The sequence below is a fragment of the Gekko japonicus genome, unplaced genomic scaffold (assembly GCF_001447785.1).
Source record: "Gekko japonicus isolate JY-2015 unplaced genomic scaffold, Gekko_japonicus_V1.1 scaffold3478, whole genome shotgun sequence".
In the NCBI taxonomy this organism is placed as follows: Eukaryota; Metazoa; Chordata; class Lepidosauria; order Squamata; family Gekkonidae; genus Gekko; species Gekko japonicus.
The window spans coordinates 118,898-133,884 of NW_015162584.1; the positions used below are offsets into that span (position 1 = coordinate 118,898).

A 14,987-nucleotide genomic window follows, 5' to 3' on the forward strand; every position below is an offset into this window, starting at 1 on the left:
CCAGGAGCCTCGGATGTGCCGGCAGAAGGACGCGTCGGCGATCCCACGGCCGCGCTTGATGCGGCCTTTCTGTTAAGTCCACCTCTGTAGGTGGTTTATTTTAAATACGGATTTTCAGCCTGAAGGGCCGGATCAGGGACAGGTGTGCAACACTTCCCAGATGTTGCGGTGGGAGCACGCCCGTTTGCTGCGGCTCCAATCCGTCCCTCTTCCGGCCCTAAACCTCCTGTGTGACCGGGGCCATAATAATAATACCCTCTTTCACCAGGGAACTCCGGCAGTTGTATTTCTAAGAAAGGGGGCAGAATTCTGACAGAGAATTCTCAACACCCTCAGCAAGGTACAGTTGTGAAGGCCAAACGAAAAGTTACGGTTCCTTTAAAGAGTTCCTCACAGCCGCTGTGGAGAACGGCTTCTTAAAACGGCATTCTTGACCCACAACGAACCAAAAAGCGTTGTTGGGTGTACTTCTTGCCAGGAGATTAACCATCAGATATAGGAAAGCTTCCCCGAGAGCACCTCTATATCTGAGTCCAGCCTGGCAAGAGTCATCCAGAACAATACCTTTAGGAACGTCCATTGGATTAAGGGTGCCAAGCAGATCTCTCACGTTCAGTCCGTCGCCATCGTCCTTGCTCAGCCAATTGTTGCACGGGAAATAAAAACGGAGGTGCGGCCTGTTCATGTCGGTGACGATCACGCGGTCCAGAAACCAGCTGGGATTCATACTCGTGTTGTCGTGCTCGATTCTGAAAGGCAAGTCGGGAAGGGGAATCAAGCGTGGGATTTTATACAGATTGAATGTTTTGGAGAGCTGGCTTTTGCTGTTTTTATTTGGTCGGTCGAGTGTGAATATCTCCCAGTAGCACCTTAAAGACTAAAAATTCCAGGCAAGGAAGGAGCGTTTGTGCGTCGCGGCTCAGTCTGAAGATGTGAGCAGTGACTCACGAAAGCGCCTGCCCTGTCACAAATTTTTGTTAGTCTTGAACTGGGGTCGTTTCGTAGAAAAAGAGCTAGGGGAACTCATTAGCATAACTCATTAGCATATGCCACACCCCCTGACAACACTGGAAGTGTGCCATAAGGCCACACCCCCTGGCATCACCAGAAGTGTGTCATAAGGCCACACACCCTGCCCCCAACGGTCCTGGCGGCGGCCTTGCAGCTCCACTGCTGAGCCCCATGAGAGGCCCAGCAGTGGACCTGCAAGGCCGGCGAGAGTGCAAGGAAGCCCCGCGAAGGCCCTCCCTGGCCCCAGGCAGGCAGGGGTGGAGAGAGGCAGGGAGGAAGCAACTTACCCTCCCTCTTCTCCTGCCTCCTCCTGGTTGAATGAGGGCCGGAAGCGGGGCGGCCGGAAGCAGGGGGCGTCATGTGCCCCGCCCCCCGTACCTCACCCGGCGGAACTGCGATCCCCCGCGTTCCCCCCCGAAATGACCTCTGGTCTTGAAGCTGCTCCTGGACTCTTGTCTACTTCATGGGCAGCTGTGATGAACTGACCTCCAAAAGCAAGGTGTTTAGGACATCAAACTCAGGGTTCGGTCACATGCGCCAGATAAAATGGGGGGGGGGAGCGAGGCTATTTCCTCCGGAGGAATCTGACCCACAGTTGCATGATCACACCTCCCTTTGAAGGTGCAGTCCATCAATGTGTGATCCAACATTGGCTTCTCTTATGCACTTTTCTTATGTTAATTATACTCTGTTGCCTGTTCAAAGATATTCTAATTTTCTTGTGAAGAACTACAGTTACCTCAGCTCATCATCCCCTGCCCTATTCCCGATCCAACTGTCCCCGTTGAATAAAATCAACCGTTTTGTTTCAACTTTACCTCGTATCAAGTGCCATTTCCAAAGGGTTCTATAAGAGGGCTCCTGCTGAGTTACAATAAAACTCTGGCCCAGGCAAAAGTCAAATGACTTCTTTAACACTGGGTGGGACACAAAGTAAGTTATAAGTTTATGATTTAAACATGCTACTAAGAGGCTGCTCAGTCAGAGTGGTAAACAGAGTTTTCGCGGGAAAGTCTGCCTCACAGAAGAGAAGGAGCAAGGGTCTGTCACAGCAGCTAATCAGGACTTTGGCAAATCAGTCATCAAGACCAACTTCCATCACAAGGAGTGCGTTCAGGAATTGTGTGAGACTGTCTATCCCTTGCTGTATTTATCCCTTAGGACTATATCTCTGGCCAGTTAACTGACAGGATGGCATTCATTCTAATACCTTATCTTCCTTATTGTTCCCACGTTGTTGGTTCTCACTCGAAAAACGTCTGTTTTGCTCCTCTCAAACGCACTCTCGCTCCTGAAATACACACATACCAAAAAAAAGTTTTTCAAAAGAGTTATGATTGATTCACACTGACATATGCATCAGTGCAATCCTGTGCAGAGTTAGTCCAGTCTAAACCCACTCAAATCATCAGGCTTAATTGGGCACCCACGGGGACTTGCCTGTGAAGAAGCCGTCACCAAAACTGTATTGCATAGGGAGGATTAACCCTCAGGCGCAACGTCTTAGAAGAGGGATCCCCAACCTTGTTGAGCCTGTGGGCACTTTGAAATTCTAAAAGAAATTAATTAGTGTCACCCCAAAACGGCTGCCATGGGTAGGGCACAGCCAGCCACAAAATGTCTTCCATGTTGATTGGGACCAATCACAAAATGTCAGGAGGTTCCAAGCCAAGCATTGCCTTATGAAAGAGGAAGTTGGTTCTTAATGGTTTCTGAAGACCCAAAGGTGATGCCTCCTATGTTTTTTGAAGCACTTCCAACTCCAGTGAGGTGGGAGAACACCAAGAATGGCTCTATGCTTTGAGGAAGTGATGCTTAGAGAGTAGAAGGAAGTAAGCAGGCACCAAGAAATATAGTGCTGGTACCACAACACCCACTGGCCCCACACTGAGTATCGCTGACTTGGAAAGTTCATGAACATTCTAAGTCAGACAGAATGGATGAAACAGGAAGTGTGGAGTCTGCACAGGAAGTCTGTTCCGGGATATAGATCCAGAGGAGTTAGCCGTGTTAGTCTGTTGCTGCAAAATGGTAAAAAGCCCAGTAGCACCTTTAAGATGAACAAACTTTATTGTAGCATAAGCTTTCGAGAAACACAGCTCTCTTCATCAGATGCATGAGGGTATGAAGAAACTGGCCAGAGATATATAGGTGGCCAGTTTCTTCATACCTTCCATGGATCTGATGAAGAGAGCTGTGTTTCTCGAAAGCTTATGCTACAATAAAGTTTGTTCATCTTAAAGGTGCTACTGGGCTTTTTACTATTTTGGGGTATAGTTATCTTTGGCTATCATTAACACCTCAGATTGGCTCCAGGGACAGACAGATGTGCTGGCAAAGTAGATAGGCTAAAAGAGAAGAGATCTCAGGAAGCAAAAGAAACTATGGACCTGGTAGCCATGGGAATGGGGCAGCAGATCAAACACAAGGATCTGATCAGAGCTAGGTGAAAAGCACAGAGTCCTGAGGAGAAGACAAGCAGAAAATCGAGGAAAAGAGAAACCATTAAAGCAGTAAGGTGCAGAAAGCTCACACCTGCTGCTAGATATACAGAAATTCACATATATGTACAAGAATTGAGCTTTCATACAACACACTACATGCTGTGCCTTCTCATATGTGGAATTCAGGTCTGCTCAGGGCATAGGAACATAAGTCTATATGAATAGATGGATGGATGGATGGATGGATGGATGGATGGATGGATGGATGGATGATGGATGGATGATAGATGGATGATAGATGGATGATAGATGGATGACAGGCAGACAGACAGACAGACAGACAGACAGACTGCTGGCTCCCAAATTGGCCATGCCCAGCAGGAACTCATTAGCATAATAGGCCACACCCAACAGCAGGAACTCATTAGGATTGGCTACATTAGGGGTGTGTGGCCTAACATGCAAAGGAGTTCCTGCTACAAAAAAGGCCCTGGTTTTGACAACAAACAAGGTAAACAGAATAACAAGCAAAAGGTGGGTGTGGCTGGATAACCACACTTCTGGTAACATGGGGGTGTGGCCTAATGTGCTAATGAGCTGTGCTGTCAGGGGTGTGGCCCAATATGCTAATGAGTTCCTGTTGTTGGGTGTGGCCTATTATGCTAATGAGTTCCTGCTGGGCTTTAGATAGACAGACAGACAGACAGACAGACAGACGGAAGATCCCAAATAAAGTGGGGGCGTGCCATGCTCCATCCGAGAAAAAATCCTCACATGGAAATATCCCAGTGCTCAAACGAGTAGCCTCTTCCATTTAGTTAACTATAAGCTCGAGCCCATTTCCTACCGTATTACAAAAAGGCACCTTTATTAATATTTTGGGGGAATGCGAAACAATTGACATTTAACCATTGATCGGTCAGCAAAAAAAAAAAAAAGTTCAACCATTTGATCAAGAGAGAGGATAAAAGCATCATTTGGGTTTCTGCTACAGTCATCAAAATACCTTGGGTTGGCTTTGACCGAGTGCAGCTAGGAAGCCCAAAGGAATATGGGTTATAGATACCATAACTACATAAATATGAATTAAATCAAATATAATTTGGGAACCTCCAGAACTGCTATTCCTTATGACAAGTGGCTTAGAAAGTTGACAAGCGTTCGCATGAGGACCTATCATGGGCCGATATACGGTGCTTCGTGAGACTTTAGCATGCCTTACTGTGACCATTCGCAAGCACATAAGCAAAATGCTTCAGGGGAAACGGCCATGCATTTTACTGCCAGCGTACAGCCATGAAAGGGGTGGGGGAGACGAAAGCGGTGTGATGATCAGCCACAAAGGTACCTTGGTCGAGGAAATGCATGGTATTTTATCTCATCGACGCCAGGAAACAAGCCAGGGATATAAAATGTCATGCATTTTGCAAATCATTTCATCAGTGCGAAAACAGCTCATTGGAAGATGCGTGAAATTCCATCCTTTTGCCATATCCTGTGAGCAACGTAACAAATTTGGGAGCCACTAATGTGTGTCTCCCCCCCCCCGCCACCGCCCCTTACAAAGCTTCCCAAGAGTAAGCAAGAAATCCATTATTGCTGTCAAACGCAGCAGGACGAACAGATGGAAATAGTCTTCTCCTCATTTTGCCTAAAGGGTTTTTTTCCCCTCCTACCCCTCAACCCACCCCCCAGTGGGAACACTTAGGAGACCCCCTCAGTGGAAAAATCGGAGTCAGGAAGAAAAAAAAGAAAACATAACGAAGGCAAAAATGGAGACACGTTTATAAGACGCAAAAATTGCTAATGGTTTTTGCATTAGGTGCTATTTAGGTTTCAGGAAGGAGCGAAATCTCAAAAAGAGAAAAATATTCTCAGCGAGGGGGGGGGTTGCCGTCAAGTCGGAGCTGATTTATGGAAGAAGAGAAGAAAAAGAAGAGATTGCATTTATACCCCGCCCTTCACTACCCAAAGGTGTCTCAGAGCGGCTAACAAACTCCTTTCCCTTCCCCTCCCCACCATAGACACCCTGTGAGGTAAAAGAAGCAGTGAAGTGGCTAAATTTGCGGATGATACGAAGTTGTTCAGGGTGGTGGAAACCAGTGAGGATTGTGAGGCACTCCAAAGGGATCTGTCAAAGATGGGCAAGTGGGCGTCAACATGGCAAATGGGGTTCAGTGTGGCCAAGTGCAAGGTGATGCACATTGGAGCCAAAAATCCTAAATATAAATACACGTTGATGGGGTCTGAACTGGCACAGACTGATCAAGAGAGAGAGATCTTGGAGTCGTAGTAGATAACTCACTGAAAATGTCGAGACAGTGTGTGACTGCAATAAAGAAGGCCAATGCTATGCTGGGGATTATTAGGACGGGTATTGAAAACAGATCAGCCAATATCATAATGCCCCTATATAAATCAATGGTGCGACCTCATTTGGAATACTGTGTGCAATTCTGGTCACCACACCTTAAAAAGGATATTATAGCTTTGGAAAAAGTGCAGAAAAGGGCAACTTGAATGATAAAGGGGTTGGAACACTTTCCCTATGAGGAAAGGTTAAGGCGCTTAGGGCTCTTTAGCTTGGAGAAAAGACGACTGAGGGGTGACATGATCGAGGTTTATAAGATTATGCATGGGAAAGAGCAGGTAGAGAAAGAGGTACTTTTCTCCCTTTCTCACAATACAAGAACTCGTGGGCACTCCATGAAATTGCTGAGCGGTCGGGTTAGAACGGATAGAAGGAAGTACTTCTTCACCCAAAGAGTGATTAACACTTGGAATTCACTGCCACAGGAAGTGGTGGCAGCTACAAGCATGGACGGCTTCAAAAGGGAATTAGATAAGCATATGGAGCAGAGGTCCATCAGTGGCTATTAGCCACAAGGTATAGATAGGGACTCTGGGGCAAGTGATGCTCTGTCATCTTGGTGCTTGGGGGGGGGGGTCAACAGTGGGAGGGCTTCTAATGTCCTGGGCCCACTGGTGGACCTCCTGATGGCACTGATATTTCTGGCCACTGTGTGATACAGAGTGTTGGACTGGATGGGCCTTTGGCCTGATCCAACATTGGCATCTCTTTATGTTCTTATGTTCTTATAAAAAGATATTTGGATTTATACCCCGCCCTTCACTACCCTAAGGTCTCAGATAGGCTTACAAACTCCTTTCCCTTCCCCTCCCCACAACAGACACCATGTGAGGTGGGTGGGGCTGAGAGAGCTCTGACAGAAACTGCAATTTTTCAAGAACAGCTCTGACAGAACTATGGCTTGGCCCAAGGTCATCCAGCAGCTGCAAGTGGAGGCGTGGGGAATCAAACCCGGTTCTCCCAGATTAGAGTCCGCGCACTTCACCACTACACCAAACTGGCTCTCCTTGTTTCTTCATACCATAGGGTTTTCAAGGGAAGAGTTGTTAGGAGGTGGTTTGCCATTGCCTCCCTCTGCAGAGCAGGCCTGGGCTTCCTGGATGGTCTCCCATCCAAATACTGACCAAGGCCAACCCTGCTTAGTTCCTGAGATCTGACAAGGTCAGGGATTTCATTTAGCCAAGATTAAATTGTAAAATTAAATTGATTAAAGATTGGCATTGGGGGGAAAATAGGATAATAGAAGACTGCAGTGCTATGAATGATCCACGGGTTGAAAGTAGGAGCTTCAGAGAGAACTTCCGAAGATCCCACAGTAAAAAAATACAGTGGAGGGCTGCTCCTGTATGACAAAAAAATGTCCCAAAGTCCCAGAGAAAGAAAGTGGAGTTGGTAGCCTCTTTACTAGTGGAGGGGATGAGACTGCACAGTTTAAGCCTTATCGGCTTCATGATGCTACCTGGCAGCCGGGGGAGGGCACTGCCCCCTCCGGGAAATCCCAAGGTATTTGAGCACTGCTGTCCCCCCATAGTTTATGCCCCTGACTATGTGGTTGTGGGAGAACCAGAAATACGTATTTACATCAACGTTCTTCCCCTCTGAGAGCAGTGGTTAAGAGCGGCAGACTCTAATCCAAGGAACTGGGTGTGATTCCTCCACATGAAGGCTGCTGGGTGACCTTGGGCCAGTCCCAGTCCTCTCAGGACTCTCTCAGCCCCACCTCCCTCATAAGGTGCCTGTTGTGGGGAGGGGAAGGGAAGGCAATTGTCAGCCGCTTTGAGACACATGAAGCTTGCTGGGTGGCTTTGGTTCAGTCCCAGTCCTCTCAGGACTCTCTCAGCCCCACCTGCCTCACAAGGTGCCTGTTGTGGGGAGAGGAAGGGAAGGCGATTGTCAGCCCCTTTGAGACACATGAGGCCTGCTGGGTGACCCTGGGGCAGTCACAGTCCTCTCAGGACTCTCTCAGCCCCACCTGCCTCACAAGGTGCCTGTTGTGGGGAGAGAAAGGGAAGGTGATTGTGAGCCACTTTGAGACACATGAAGCTTGCTGGGTGACCTTGGTTCAGTCCCTGTCCTCTCAGGACTCTCTCAGCCCCACCTGCCTCACAAGGTGCCTGTTGTGGGGAGAGGAAGGGAAGGCGATTGGAGGCCTCTTTGAGACACATGAGGCCTGCTGGGTGACCTTGGGCCAGTCCCCGTCCTCTCAGAACTCCCTCAGCCCCACTTACCTCACGAGGTGCCTGTTGTGGGGAGGGGAAGGGAAGGCAATTGGAGGCCTCTTTGAGACTCCTGAGAGTAGAGAAAAGCCGGGTAGAAAAACCTGGCCATTTGTGACAAGCCGGCCATTTGTGACAGGAAAAGTACTCTTTAGACTAGGCTTTTCTCTCTCCTTCTGACTACAACCTGAATGTGAACTGAATCCACTTTTTCAGTATACTTCTTGGGAGATTTATTTCCCTGAATTCAATATCATGCTTCTATGACTGGGCAGACTCTGCCGTATTAACCAAATCTCTCAATACAAATCTTCTGGAATTTTCCAACCTAGAATTGGCAACCCCAATTGACATTGCCTAGCCTAGTCAGGGCTTTGTAAGCAGGGGAAACTGTTCCTCAACAGACACCTCTTTTCCCTCATGACCGAGAGAGTAACGAATGTGAGTGAAAATTCCTCAGAATCGCTGCTGCTTCCCCATTTGTTACATCAAATATGGCAAAGAGGTCTGGAATTTCATGTATCTCCTTTACCAGTCCCATATTATTTGCCTTTACAAGATTTTTCATGTCTGAGTTGCTTCATTTGGGGGAGAGAAACCCTTTTGAGGGTAAAATTTTTAAAATAGCTGCTGGTACCTCTTGCCGGAGCTGAAATGCAGAAAATGTGAAGTTATGATACGAGATTAGCATTTTTCAACCAAAAAAAACCCACATCGACATCCAAAGCAGTGCGCTGAGGCACAGGAATCGGAATTCACAGATAAGCAAGGCTTTATCGTTTCCTACTGGTATTCTTTTTTTGCCAAAAGGAAAGATTAAGTAGGGAATTCAAAGGCAGTTTGCTTTTGCAGAAGCAGATCGGGGGGGGAATAAGTAGAATACGCTCTACTGAATCAACAGATGTCCCACCTCTGTTTATAATTCCCATGGTACTCTGCACATGCCCAGATGTGGGTCCATACTCAAAGCTGACTACCCGGTGAAGTGGTCATGTCATCGTTTCCACAGCTTACCTTTCAGCAGGCAATGAAGTTTGTACATAAAAAACCTAAATCTTTACATAAAACCCAACAATTCTATTCCCTTGCACAGGGGTGTCAAACATGTGGCCCAGGGGCCGGATCAGGCCCCCGGAGGGCTTCTATCAGGCTCGCAGTGGAACTGGCTGTCTTCTGGTTCTTCTTCCAGTTCTGCTGCTGCTGCTGCGTCATCGTAGGTTTGCAGCTTACAGATACACACCTGAACAGCATACTCAGAATTGCAACAGCACAGACATTTTGATGCAATAATTCAGAGCAAGGGGTGCCCTGTTAAATAAACAAAATATTGCAAGAGTGCTAATGTTTTAAGCATGTTTTTATTTTAAGTTTTTTAAAAAAACCTTTGTGTTTGTGTCCTTTATAAAGTTTATATCTCCGCTACCTGGCATAGATAAATAGGTACCACTTCGGTGGGAAGGTAACAGCGTTCCGTGCGCCTTGGTGTTTAGTCATGCCGGCCACATGACCACGGAAACGTCTTCGGACAGCGCTGGCTCTTCGGCTTTGAAACGGAGATGAGCACCGCAACCCTAGAGTCGGATTCGACTGGCTTTCGAGCAAGGGAACCTTTACCTTTACCTGGCATTACATTTTATGACACACATGGCCCGGCCCGACAAGGTCTCATTTATGTCAGATCCGGCCCTCATAACAAATGAGTTCGATACCCCTGCCCTTGCGCATACCAGTCTTCAGAACACTGTTAAGTGAGGCAACAGTTCCACCTACTGGCAATTCAAAAAATAATAACCATACAGGGCATGTTCATCCACTTAAATGTGGCTCAATTCACTACAGGACACTACAGAAACTGCTGGGTAAACGATACATTAAAGGAACACCAACTTTTGAGTGGGCACTGCAAAGCAGACTGGTAGCAAAAGGATTAAGGTACGTGTGCGGATTCACTCATGCTCAAGTAATTCATGCATGTCCAAGTGAATTTGTCTTACAAGTCTGCATGCTTCGAGAAACACGCTCCGCCCATTAGCAAGGAAACGATAATATTTTGCAAACAAAGCACTCCAATAACAGGTTACTGAAAGGGGGCACTGGGTGAGGTTCCTCCTCCCAAACTGCTTACTTGCTAGTCAGGTGGGCCTTCGGGGTGATGCCGAATTCTCCAAAGAGAGTCACAAAGATCTTGGCGTCCGTCCCTGCGCCTCGGACATCGCCCGTCACCGTCACGACTTCATAGACTGTGGAGGAAGTGCAGACAGGGCATGAAAATCCAAGAAAGAGATGGTTTTATTGTCAGGGGTTGTATGGAAAGGGTCAGCCGTGGAACGGCCGAGAGCCAGTTTGGTGTAGTGGTTAAGTGTTCAGACTCTAATCTGGGAGAACCGGGTTTGATTCCCCACGCCTCCATTTGCAGCTGCTGGATGACCGTGGGCAAGCCATAGCTCTGTCAGAGCTGTCCTTGAAAGGGCAATTCTTGAAAGAGCTCTCTCAGCCCCACCTACCTCACAGGGTGTCTGTTGTGGGGAGGGGAAGGGAAAGGAGTTTGTAAGCAGCTCTGAGACTCCAAGTGAAGGGCGGGGTATAAATCCAATCTCCTCCTCCTCCTCCTCCTCTTCTTCTTCTTCTTGAAAATGGATCTCACAGTTTCATTTCTGTGCAAAGTAACTGTGGGGCCCAAACAGAAGAAGGGTCCCCCCCAGCATCAACTCATCCTGAAAATAAAAAGAGACGGGTCTGTTTTTATAACACCTGAGAGCAGAAAGTTCTAGATCAACCCCATGTCCTTATAATAGAAGAAGGAGGAGAAGGAGGAAGAGGAAGAGGAAGGCCCCGTGTCCTTATAATATTCGTTTTCTACTTTTACGCAACAGGAAGCATTTAGAAATGGTACCACCACTACCATCCCGCAGCCTGAAATAGTGCTATTTTTCCAACCACCTCATTCAACTGTGTGAGTTGATTTGGCCTCGTTCCTTCCAGAGTCAGTTAACCTAGAGCAGGAGAGGAGAAGGAGGAGGAGGAGGAGATTGGATTTATACCCCACCCTTCACTACCCAAAGGTGTCTCAGAGTGGCTTACGATCTCCTTTCCCTTCCCCGCCCCACAACAGACACCCTGAGAGAGCTCTGACAGACACTGCTCTTTTTCAAGAACAGCTCTGACAGAACTATGGCTTGCCCAAGGTCATCCAGTAGGTGCAAGTGGAAGATTGGGGAATCAAATCCGGTTCTCCCAGATTAGAGTCCGGGCACTTAACCACCACACCAAACTGGCTCCTCCTGTGGGCACTGCCAGAATCCTGACGCAGCTTGGGGGGTTGCATAGGGTTGTGGCCAGCTCAGAACTGAAAAATTCCTGGCGATTTGGGGAGTGGAGTCTGGGGAGGGTAAGATTTAGGGAGAAAAGGGACCTCCGAAGGGCATAAAGCCATAGAGTCCACCCTCCAAAGTAGCCATTTTCTCCAGGGGGACTGATCTCTGTCATCTGGGGATCAGCTGTATTTCCAGGAAATCTCCAGGCCCCTCCTGGAGACTGGCAATCCTAGAGGGTGCAGCTATAAAATGGCTGCCACAAAATGGCTGCCACGGGACATGGCACCAGCCACAAAATGGCTGCTGCAGCTGGCCTTCAATCAAACAGTGAAAACCCTTGTGCTGTGGTGTCTGCTACCACTGAGGTAACTTTTTTTAGAAATCTGCGCAGCCAATAAAATGGTCAAGTCCACCTGGCCCCGCCCACTTACTAAAAACACTTGGTGGGTGCCAGGAAACATGTCAGGGGGCATCATAGCACCCACAGGTACCATGCTGGGGGGCCCCGACCAAGAGTAAGGCCTAATCTAATTTCACATCCTATTCTGAGTGTCATGATCTGGGCTGTGCTACCAGAGGTCTACTAGGCCCAAAGAGCCTGGCTAGCAGTAGGTGAGGCTGGGCCTACAACTCCCAAAAGCCCCTGGGAGGTTTTGGAGCCAAAATGGGCCAATAGGAAAAGAGGAGGGAAATCCCACAAACATTTTGAATGGCTGGCAGCGACAGCCTTAGTTGTTCCCTTCAAGAACGCCAATTTGGGGCCGTGATGCCCTGTATTCTTGGTTGTTTTGGGATGGACACAGTGAGAGGGCTTCCGGAGTTCTGGCCCCGCTGGTGGACCTCCTGATGGCACCTGGGTTTTGGCCCCTGTGTGAGATAGAGTGTTGGACTGGGTAGGCCATTGGCCTGATCCAACATTGGCTTCTCTTATGTTCTTAAGAGCAGAGGTCCATCAGTGGCTATTAAAAGCTGTTCTTTCTTCCAGAGGGCAGAGCCAAAAAGAAGGCTGCTGCAGGGGAGAGACCCTCATCCTGTGGGAGGGGGGAGTAGTGTAAGGCCACTTGAGATTGTGAGCTAGGGAAAGTAAATTTAGACGCGTTAGGGCATTTGATTTCTTTTATTTTCACCCTCTTACTGTTATTATTCCGCACCTTGTTGTTTGACCTCCTATGAAATTAACCTTTCCCTTGTTTTACTCTGCCTGGTCCTCACGCCTGTCATTCGGCCTAAAGGGAGGTCTGAAGATCTTGGGAGGGTGCTCTGGGCCTTCTCAAGGGAACCTAAATCCAGACTGGTGGCAGCCAGTGTTCCCTCTAAGCTGAGTTAGTGTGAGCTAGCTCACAGTTTTTCAGCCTCCAACTCACAGATTTTTGTCTTAGCTCAGGAAGGATGGCTGCACAGCAAACTAATATATGCCGTAGCCCAATCACTCGCTCATGACTTTAATGCCAGTAGCTCACAAAGTAGAATTTTTGCTCACCAGAATCCACAGCTTAGAGGGAACATTGGTGGCAGCGTCAGGTGACACTCCACCTGAGCCGTGACACTGAGAAATACCAGAATTCATCTCTTGACTCCAAACAAAAAAAGCTTTCTTCATTATTACACAGGGGCAGCCAGCCAGAAACACACATGCTTCTGTTCTGAATGCAACCAGTTGAGAAAGACTAAGAGTCAGGGTAGCCAGACCTCTTACCCAGCAGGCTCAGGTTACCAGATTTCAGTGAGGAGCTCACCTCTCCAGTTTTAGAGTGCCCAGGTCCCTCCAGGCAGCCGGAGGGGGATGGGGGGTGAGCTCACCAGGAGCTGGGAGTTTCTTCACGGGTTTCAGCAACATGCCCACATGACTTCCAATGTGACCTGGAAGTGACATAGGTACGCTGAGGATGTCAGGCGACACTCTGGGTTTTGGACAAAAACTCTATGATAGAATTAGCTTCTACTATAGTGTTTTCGCCCAAATTCCAGAGTGTCACCCGGACATGCCTATGTCACTTCTGAGTCATGTTGAAGTCACACAGGCACATCGCTGAAATGTCTGGTGTTCCTCCCTCGCTTGAGAGCCAATTTGGTGGAGTGGCTAGGAAAGTGGCCTCTAATCTGGGAGAACCAGGTTTGATTCCCCACTCCTCAACCTGCAGCTGCTGGTGCGACCTTGGATCAGTTACAAGTTCTGTCAGAGCTGTTCTCTCACTGGCAGTTCTCAATAGGTCTCTCTCAGCCCTACCTACCTTGCAGGGTAGGTCTGTTGTGGGGAGGGGAAGGGAAAGGAGATTGCAATCTGCTCCAAGACTCCTTTGGGTAGTGAAGGCTGGGGTATAAATCCAATCTCTTCTTCTTCTTCTTTGGGGTAATTCCCCCCTGCTGGCCAGCTGATCTGTGGCAGAGAGGTGGGGCCTAGCAGGAGAGGATCGCTTCCCCCACTAAGGGGGTCTTACGTAGGGTTGCCAAGTCTATCTTCGCCGGGAGCAGGGGGCTCCTGGCTGACGTCTTGTGCGCGCACGCGCAATGCGCGCGCCACATGCACGTCACCCGGAAGTGACGGGAGGACGCCAGGAACGTTGGGGGCGGGGGCACAGCCATACAAGGGAAAACCATAGAGTTTTACCTCGGATGGCCGTGGCCCCGCCCCCAGCGTGCCCGGTGTGGTCGCGTCACTTCCAGGTGATGCGCATGTCGGGGAGGAGTTCCCCCCGGGGCCCAATCAGGCGGCAGCAGGGAACGGGCCTCTGGGGCGGGGGTTTCCCCGCCCCCCGTGGGGGCTTGGGAAGCCTACCTCCAAAGCATCTGTTTTCTCCAGGGGAACTGATCTCTGTAGTCTGGAGATGAGCTGTAATTCCAGGGGATCTCCAGGTCCCATCTGGAGGCTGGCATCCCTAGGACCCCCAAGTGAGAAGAATGACAGAAAAGAAGGCGCCCTGCTGGACTGGTCGTTCTTGTTCTACGTTCCAAGGTGCTTCTGGTAATCTGACAATCAGGGCACGAAGGCAGCAAACAGTTGCCGGTTGTTTCCCTGCCCTCTGGCACTCAAAGATATACTATTGCTTCTCTGCACGGAGGTTCTGTTTAGCTGTTCTGTAGTCATCAATCGTCTTACATTCCATGAATCTATCTAATCTGCTTTTCAGAAAGTTAATCCTGTATTTACAGCTGATAAATTTCCTCGAACGTTAGAGAGGAGAGTAAGCAAGACATTCCTTTCCATTCTTTTCACCACATCATCTGTAATTTTACAAACCTCGATCCTATGGTGTCCAGGTCCCCCCTGTCCATTGGCAGGGGAAGAGGGGGGTTGAGTTGCCAGATCCAGGTCAGGATACTCCTGGAGATGTAGGGATGGAGCCTGGGGAGGACCTCAGTGTGGTACAATTAGGGTTGCCAGCTCCAGGTTGGGATATACCTGGAGATTTGGGGGATGGAGCCTGAGGGGGACAGGGTTTGGGGAGGGGACGGACTTCAATGGGGTATAATGCCATAGAGTCCACCTTCCACGGTGGCTGTTTTCTCCAACTGAACTGATCTCTGTTACCTGGAGATCAGTTATAATAGCAGGAGATCTCCAGCCACCATCTGGAAGTTGGCAGCCCTCAGTACAGTGCCACAGAGTCCGCCCTCCAAAGCATCAATTTCC

At 48.7% G+C, this 14,987-nt stretch overlaps 1 protein-coding gene across 1 annotated transcript in view; it reads right to left on the reverse strand.

Moving 5' to 3' along the window:
* LOC107106323 (lipoxygenase homology domain-containing protein 1-like) overlaps nt 1–14,987 on the reverse strand; it is a gene marked incomplete at its 3' end in the record, with an annotated part of 139,154 nt that overhangs the window by 114,693 nt on the left and 9,474 nt on the right. Inside the window, exons 2-6 of the mRNA XM_015406454.1 lie at nt 13,157–13,216; nt 10,881–10,898; nt 10,168–10,288; nt 2,222–2,302; nt 565–749 (exon numbers count right to left, since the gene is read on the reverse strand). Of these exons, the coding sequence (XP_015261940.1) occupies nt 565–749; nt 2,222–2,302; nt 10,168–10,288; nt 10,881–10,898; nt 13,157–13,216 (465 nt within the window). The remainder of the gene's footprint in view (nt 1–564; nt 750–2,221; nt 2,303–10,167; nt 10,289–10,880; nt 10,899–13,156; nt 13,217–14,987) is intronic.